The sequence below is a fragment of the Drosophila eugracilis genome, unplaced genomic scaffold (assembly GCF_018153835.1).
Source record: "Drosophila eugracilis isolate 14026-0451.02 unplaced genomic scaffold, ASM1815383v1 contig_722, whole genome shotgun sequence".
Lineage (NCBI taxonomy): Eukaryota > Metazoa > Arthropoda > Insecta > Diptera > Drosophilidae > Drosophila > Drosophila eugracilis.
In genome coordinates, this window is record NW_024573616.1 from 649,605 (window position 1) to 658,716 (window position 9,112).

General features: G+C 41.5%; 1 protein-coding gene across 1 annotated transcript; it reads left to right on the forward strand.

The window, feature by feature from the left end:
- Positions 1-230: 230 nt before the first annotated feature.
- On the forward strand, positions 231-2,641 carry LOC108115103 (glutamate [NMDA] receptor subunit 1). Its single transcript, XM_017226349.2, is given in 6 exon segments — positions 231-739; positions 871-1,051; positions 1,116-1,246; positions 1,467-1,637; positions 1,700-2,169; positions 2,172-2,641. Coding segments are annotated over 6 exon segments (1,932 nt in total).
- The last annotated feature ends 6,471 nt before the right edge of the window (positions 2,642-9,112 follow it).

Below are 9,112 nucleotides of genomic sequence, written 5' to 3' on the forward strand. Positions count from 1 at the left end.
TACAAACTACACTAACATTCCTTTTAAAGTAATCACCGCATTATGGCATCCTCACAATAATTTTCTTGTCAGTTGTACAATGTGCATGAGCCCAGAACACCAATGTGATTAATGTGAATAAATTATGCACATGCAGAGGAAAATGAAACCCTATAAAAACGGCAGAGGCTTCGCACAAAGCAAACACAAGTTCCACGGGGTAAAAGTCGGTGCTAAAGTGGCCATATAAAATGATTAAGTTGCAAGTGAAAGTTATTTCTTGGCCTTTTATAATTTTAACAGCATTTTTACGCGTGCTGCAAATTGAAAGCATAAATACCAATTTCCTTGAGCTGGCAGCCTTCGAGGACTTTTTGCGTTCGGAGCACTTGAGCCAGGTTCTCGTGGTCCGAGGCGGTGATGCAGATGGCGACTGGCAAATTGAATGCCACCAGAAATTGTTGGCCAACTATCGTGTGCAATTTTACCGGCCAGGAATGTCGGCGAATTTCGAGGATCTCATGTTCTACGGGTCTCCGCGCATCGCAGCCCTGGTGCTGAATTTCGAGCATGTCCTTGTGAGGCGCTTCGTGCTCGGGGTGGCCTCTGAGGCCGGATACTTTAACAACTCGCTGGCGTGGTTTATGCTCGGTTCTTGCCGGGAATCTCTGCCAGATGAGCAGCTGATTGAGCAGCACTTGAGTGGCTACAGCATGGGCATTGATGCGGATATCACTGTGGCCTTGAGGGGTCAAGATAAGTAAGGCAGAGTAGTTAATGTTAAAGCACTTTGCCACTATAGTAAAAATAATTTAATTTAATTCAATATATAAATATGTGATTATTTGGACTGGTAACTAGCTTATTATGAACTTAAAATAATATTTCCAGTACAACTTGGCTGGCTTATGATGTATATAGGATCAGTCAGAAGGTGCAAACTCCTCTGATAATTGAAAAGAAGGGAGAATGGTCTTCTTCTGGAGGTTACCAACTCTTGGAGAAGTATAAGAACACTTGGGTCATTCGGCGGCGCAACTTCCTCAATGTCACTCTCTTAGGCAGTACTGTGGTGGGTAGGATTCGTCCTTGTTCCAAACACTACTCTACTTTCACTTAACAACCATTCCCCCTAGTTGACAGAGAAACCTCCTGGATTGGATGACATGGAGTACCTGGCGGACGATAAGCAGCTCCAGCAATTGGATCCCATGCAGCGGAAGACCTATCAGTTGTTTCAACTCGTTGAGCGCATGTTCAATCTCAGGTGGGTCCGTGAAACTAGCATCGGAGTAGGCCCTAATTAACCACTATTCACTCGAAAGAAAGAATGGGTTCAAAAATACGTTTAGCACGGAAAACCCTCTTTCAAATATTCTTTTATATAGTTTAAGGATATAGCACAACATTAGGGAAATATTATTGTCACCTAAATTACAATAAATTTACAAACTTTTGCATAATCATACATATATTTTCTCGTGCAGCTTGGCCATCAGATTCACGGATAAGTGGGGCGAGTTGCTGGAGAATGGCAGTTGGTCCGGAGTGATGGGTCAGGTGACGAGTCGCGCGGCGGACTTTGCCGTGTGTCCCGTCCGCTTTGTGCTGGACAGACAGCCCTATGTCCAGTATTCAGCGGTCCTGCACACCCAATAGTGAGTAAATCACAGTGAACTTGACTTGGATTGAATCTCAGGAAGGTTTCTCCTACCCACAGCATCCACTTTATCTTCCGCCATCCACGTCGCAGTCATATCAGGAACATATTCTTCGAGCCGTTAAGCAACCAGGTGTGGTGGTGTGTCCTGGTTTTGGTCACTGGAAGTACTCTCCTTTTGCTGCTGCATGTGAGGCAGGAGAGACGACTAACCCATATGGAGAATCGCTCGTCATTCGTTTGGTTCACAATGCTGGAAACCTATCTGCAACAGGGGCCCGCCACTGAGATCTTTCGCTTGTTTTCAACTCGATTACTGATCAGCCTTAGTTGTATATTCAGTTTCATGTTGATGCAGTTCTACGGCGCCTTTATAGTGGGTTCCCTGCTCTCTGAAAGTTCGAGGAGCATCGTGAGTCTGCAGGAACTATACGATAGTAACCTGGCTATCGGGATGGAAAACATATCCTACAACTTTCCGATATTCACCAACACAAGTAATAAGTTGGTAAAGGATGTGTATGTTAAAAAATCTGCAGATCTGGGGAGCACAATATCCTAACCTTACAGCAAGGGGCTGAGAGGATAATTCAAGGACGCTTTGCCTTCCATACGGCTATCGATCGTATCTATAGGTTGCTCCTAGATCTTCAGATGGATGAGGGAGAGTTTTGTGAGCTGCAGGAAATCATGTTCAATCCTCCGTATGACTCAGGATCTGTAATGCCCAAGGGTTCGCCATGGAGGGAGCACCTGGCCCATGCCCTGCTCCACCTTCGAGCTAGCGGCCTAATGCAATATAACGACAAGAAGTGGATGGTGACTCGTCCGGATTGCAGCCTGTTTAAGGCATCGCAAGTCGAAGTAGATTTGGAGCACTTTGCCCCGGCACTTTTTGCCTTAGTACTGGCCATGATGGCCAGTGCCTTGGCCTTTCTAGTGGAACTCTTTCTGCACTGGCTACCGGACTTTCAACGGAGGTTGGGGGCCATGTCCACTTAAGTAATCATCTTGCCCCCTCTGCAGTTCCAGCTGCCCTGGCACGACTTTCGGCTACAAATTTGTGTCGCTTTTAATGTTTTCTGCATTTTTAATAATAGTAAAAAATTTGTAATAATGTCAGCTATTCCCAGCGCAGAAGCTCCAGCGCGGGTCAGAAATTAAAAATTCCATTAAACTGCAAACACTTGCATGTACTCAACTGGACTCCGCCCAGCCACCATTCCACCATTCCGCTCATTTTGGCCAGTTTCTTGGTTGGGGTCCTTGTGTGGGCTTCCTGCATCGAGCTCGCTGTTCATTTAGACTTAATTATGAAGCTGGCTGGAGGCGGTGTCACTTGTTTTCTATTAACTGACAAGCTTTTAAGGGGCGGAAAACTGTTAGTTTCGCAAAAGGGGAATTCATTTAGCCAGCAAGAAGTAAAGCTTTCGTGGGGAGCACAACAATTTCCATGACAAATCATAAGGTCTGCAGGGGTAGGGTGATTTTTCTATCAATTTATAATGAGGAAAATCCTGTGTTAATAGCTGCTCCTTGAAATTGAAAGACATCTAAGTAGAATGCGTTTTTTTAATCCTTAGAATCAGTCATTTCCCGGTCTGTAACTTCTTATTAAAAGTCTAACATAGCAAATTGTTACAGTAAACTGGCCATCTAATTGCGTAATCACATTTGATGCAATTGGATGCGTGATCAGTGTCCTGCATTAAGCTTTGTGTCGGTGACCACCCATGTCCTGCCATCGGACTGTGGTCACGCATAACCTTCAATTAAGTTGTCATAATGTCTGACAGACACGACTGCGAAAAAAGGGCATGACGGCGAGGACTCGGTGGGTCGATATAATCACATTTATATGACAGTTTGGAATGAGATTGTGCAATGGAATGGCACGACTGCAAGTCCGTGCAAGTGCGGAAAAAGTTGCTAATCCAACTTGCTTAAATCTGTTATTTATAAGAAGTGTCAACAGGGAAAAGCTAAAGCTGTTTCAAGCTCGGCTAATTACCACAATTAAAAGATAAAGTAAAAGTATCCAATGATATCCTGGAAGTTTTTTGTTACTCTATAACTATTTGTGTTTCGACATGCTATATCTGTTTTGCCATTTAAACTCTGCTTTGTATATTAAGTAAAAAGTCTATGGGGTCGATTTAAACCATTTGGATTTTCCACTAATCACAACATCTAACAAAATAAATTAAAGTCTACTTAATAGTTTAAGACAACAGATTTTAATCACAATTTACGACTCATTCAGTTTTCGTATCAATAAATATATTGCACGCCATCTTGCTCACGGTTTTCCATTTAGATTAACTTAGAGTTCCTCGACGAATTGGACTCCTGGAACTTTGGACAGTCGCTTAGCCACATGATCCACAATCTCCCTGGCACTTATGGCACTTATATGTCCAACTGGACAATCAAGGGTCCAGCACCTTCGCCATTCAGTTTATTGTAGATGCCCACGACACACACTGCCTGCACTTCCTCTAACTCTGATATCACATTTTCAACCTCTCCGGACAGTATGCAATTAGTTATCGAGTATAAGAGTATTTTTGCAACGGTCGACAATATGAAGAAGATTCTGGACATCAAAGTAGCCCAAAAGAAGTGTGCTGACGACAAGTGCCCATCAGGCAGAGATTCAGCTAAGTCTACCCATGCCTAACATCACCGCCTCGCTTCTTAGCATCGGTTTTACTATTAGCCTTGTGTTAGAAATGCGGACAGATTTCCGGTTGTTTTGGATAAGCCACGGTTTGTTCGCCTCCCGCCTCATTTATTTTCCACTGTAATTTCTGATCAACTCAGTGGTAAAACCTTTCAGTCTCTTTGATCTAAAAGGGGTTCCGGTAAAAATAAATATCTCTGCATTCCAATCTTTGGTGGCGTCACGAACTTTCTCATACACATTGTCATCCCAGAAAATCACGGTGGGCTTAGTCGTCGAACAAACTTGCTTTTTGATCGGTATTATATAAATTTAATTTTTTAGCTGGAGTTATACATATACCTTATACCTACCTTATATACCTTCATCCAGTACCGGATTGGGTGTTCGGAAAGGTGTTCCATTTTGCCATCAGGTTGGGTAACTGTTTGGTTGCAATGTCAATAAAGTCCCTATGGTTTAGACCTTTGCTCTCGAAGAAATGCGCTAGCCGAATAGCTTAAAAGTAAGAATGGTTCCGTCACTATCACATATCTGAAAAGCAATAATAGTGGCTTCAAATATTCTCATATTGTGCCTAAGTCTCACCAGGTACACGTTCTTAGGCCAAGTTTTCATAGTTTTAAAAATTATTTCACCATTAGAAACACCATTACCAAATATGATAGTGGTTGTATTTCCAAATATTAGTGCACATTATTTTGGGCCTATAATGGTTTCCCAGACAATTAAATTTCAATTTACGCACAGACACTAGATTAATTTCATAGGCCTTTCTTTTAGTAAGAAAATAGTATTTTGTGGGGCTCGGAATTTCAAGACATTTAGAGAAAGGTGCATTATAAGAGTATATCTGGCTGTCTTCTCTGGGACATCGATGCTCCTTACGAGTCGCACACATTCACGTCAAATTATGCAAATTTACAACATGATTAAGCTCGTTTAGCTGGACTCCCGTCCAACAGCTATATATGTATATATATATATATATATATTTATATAGTAGTATAGCCCAGTGTCGTCAACGCTCTCGTGTTTGTTTTGCAATTCAAATGAATTTGCTGAGGTTGGGCTTGGAACTGGGCCTAAAACTGGATATATTATGATGCTGGTCACAGTGATGACCAGTTTTCCATTCTGAAATTGTTTAAAGGTACAAATATAAGAACAATAGCAGAGATGTGAAATAACTTTTTAGAACAATATCTAAGAAAATGTATTATATAAGCCTCCTAAATAAAATCAATTTTAAGAGTTAAATATACATAACAATTTTTGAATTTTTAAAAGAAAATAGAAAAGTGTTTCAAGTTTGTTTTTATTTTTTGCGAAATCCAACACTTTGTCTTGCTAAATGCGATAGATTGGTGACAGCACTGACTAGCGATAGCCTCTCCAACTCCCCCGGATATTTCGGCATGTTTGTTTCAATGTTTAGCTGTGCGTTGTCTGGGCCAAAATCCTCCTCGCCCGCCTCCACCACCCATCACCACATATAAATTCGTACAAATTGTTCAATGGCCGTTCGCTCTGTTCCTTCGGCCAAAGTATCAATTGTTTGGCATTGGTCTTTATTTATGCATTGTTGTTGGCATTGTTGTCGGCATTGTTGGCCTGGCCTATCCGATGTCTGTGTGTTTTATTGCTTATGGTTATAGTGGGGATATGGCCTACCGTGCTCTGAATGAATTTATATTGTTTTTGAAGTGTTTAAATGTTTGTCCGTGTTTGCCGCAGGGCGCTGGCACACTGGGCGTATGCGTAATGCGAATTTATGCAGGCTTAATGTTATGGCAAGTGCCCTAGAATGGAAATTTCGTCGCCTCAGCGACGGGAGATTGAAGTTTATGCAAATAGGGCTTTAATCGAGATCTGGCTCTGGAGTGCTAATTAAATAAGACAAAGCCAACTTTAATTTGCAGCTAATAGACTGAAGGGGAGCTATTTAAACGTGAATTTCCTTTTGGCAAGGCTTTGTGTTATTCGGGGTTTCCGTTACTTCGCTGTTTATCTAAGAGTCCTTATTCGGGACTTGTTTATTTTATTCCCTTTTTCGCTTGCCTGGTTCAGTCTTGGCCCTGACCAAAAACCATAACCGTAACCAAAAGCTGACTAAAGAGCCGCAACAACTTTTGCAAATCAATATTAATTGCTCAGATTCACTCAGCCATAAACTCATTTAAAAAAGCAAAGCTGCAGACTTGCTGGAAAAGCGTGCAGAAAGAAAACAACAATCTGTTATATTTTCACTATTTATGCTTGAGGTTTTCACCGCCCCACCGGCGATTTACCTCTTTCCATTCCTTTGACCGATTGTCGAGTGGAGAAAAACTTTTGCAACTTTGCGCTGCATTTCTGAGGCATCCTCTCGTCCTTTCCGCCGTCGTCCTGCAGTCGTGCTAATACGTCTGCACCTCTCCCCTCTTTGGCGTCATGTGCTTATTATAAAATAATTAAGTCCTTTAGGAAATTATAGTTCTTGTTGCCGTTGCCTTGCTCTCTGTTGTCCTACTCGCATTTTCCCAACTCATGCAATCTGTGCCCGTTTTTATTTCGTCCTTCGTTCTTTTCTTTGCACTGTGATTTCTGAGCTGTTGCCTCAATTCATTTCTATTTTTTTATTTACTTCTGTGTCTTTTTACTACACATGGAGAATTACGGATTGAATTTCAACTCAAAAAGGTTTCAAAATAAATTTTGGTGACAAAATCTGAAGCTATTCATGCAAAAACTAAAAACAATTTCCTAACTATTTTGATTTTCCAATTCTTGAGTCTTTGCTATGTAAAAACTCAAAGATAATCTAATAATATTTTGGTTAAGGATATTTTTCTCCGTCTACTTAAACAAATTACCATCTTGAAGCCCTGGCATTGCTTGATTACTCCTGTGAGTGTCTGCCATGAATAACCTGGGTGGAATACCCAAAGGTTGAAAATTCTACATAAGTTGTTTCCAAGTTCTGCGACTCCTACATGTTCCATCATTTCCAGCCTTTGTGAAAAAATAGACTCGTTCTGTCTCTCCTCTCTTGTGGGCTGCCACTGGCATATGAGTAATTTATTGTGTATCTAATTAATTATTGCTGCCAACGTATTTTTCCACACCGAAACGAATGTGGTTCATATCTGTATCTGTATCTGCTTCTGTATGGGGAATCTGGCTAGTTGTCTGTGTGGGCGTCTGGGTCGGCATCGTTAACATAGACTTAATTGCCAAACCACAGAATGACTCTTTTAGGAGCTGGGAGAGTGAGCCTAGAAAAGCCAGCAGTGGTGACTTGAACCCACATGCAGGTCGGACATCATGATCTATGTGTGGGACATGACACTTTGCATTCGAATTTATGTATCGTCTGGCCCATCCTCCTTGAAAAGGCAATGCCCCCTGTGCCTGTTCGGAGAGGAGTCATCCATTTTAACATGCCACGGAGTATGACAAGTGTCGGTCAACTATAAACAGGAAGGAGCGTCGCACCACTAGGACCCTTGACGAACACATGGACAACCGGGATGGCTGGATGCGAGGATGTCAGGACAGTGGCAGGACTTCAATGGCCCTTTGGCCATGGCATAAAAGCCGCTTGAGTGCGATGTTTTCGCGGAGCCTGTCGATGGTCACACATATACACGTTTATAATAAAGAGGTAGTAGCATCTGGATATATACCACCGAAAAAAGAGACTATATCAGCAACTCACAAGCGAACTTATAAAAAACTTACTATAAATCGATTAAGAACCTAAGAGTATTCTTGCTTAAAGATACCGATGTCAAGACAATGATATTCATTGGTCAAACGAATAAGGAGCTTAATGACACAAAAAGTTGATTACTCAAAATTTGCAATTTCGCCATTAGCATTAGGGGCAAGTTAACGACTGGTAACCCAACTGCAGTATTGACCAGCTAAACAGTATGGAAATTAATTACCGCATAAGTTGGCAAAACTTTTGGCCCCAAAAAGTTTCGGGAATATCAAGCCAACCAATCAATTCTCGTCTCTGCGACAAATGCGCAGCCAAAAGTTGGCCAACAAATCGTTTATCAAATTTAAATTTATTCCCAATCTCTGGCTAAAATGCAGTGCGGAAAATTCATCATGGACGCCAGTGCAAAATCCCGCAGATGTGTCAATGTATCTGCATTAAATGTGTCCGTATATGCGTATGTATCTGCATAATTTTGATGGTTCGTTTTTGGGTGTTCGAAGAGGTTTGGGTTTTTTGGTCATTTTCGGTCTGTTTTTTGACCAGGCGGTGCATAAATTTGCATCTCAATTCGCTGCCGCTGTCCTGTTGCTTGTTGTTGTTTGTGTTACTGGGCGACGACGAGTGTTGCCAAAGTCCCTGTTTGTGGCTGACGATTTGCCATTTTAATTAGGCAATGTCCTGTCACAAGCAGGCGGCCACTGGATACGGTTGCAAGTTAACAGAGAGTCTCTGGTTTGACACGTCCACTTGAAAAAACAACAAACAGGAAACCACAAGGGTATTTGTAATATTCTATTAGGACAAGGTACAATAGTAGTAGATATTTTATTACTTTCAGAAAGTTTTCTCCATTTAAATAAATATAATAATGTTTTTAATATTATTTATACCAAACTGAGGAACCTTTTAATTTCCAGTGTTGCTGGACAAATGTTTGTCCAGTCGAACAAAGAGCAAGCGAATTCCCCTTCCCTAGTTGACCTGTTAATGGGGCTTCCCGCAATCAGTTTAAATGGCAAGTGCCATGCCAGAAGTGTGTAACAGATTATAATAAGCTTGCTATTTTAATTATGTTATA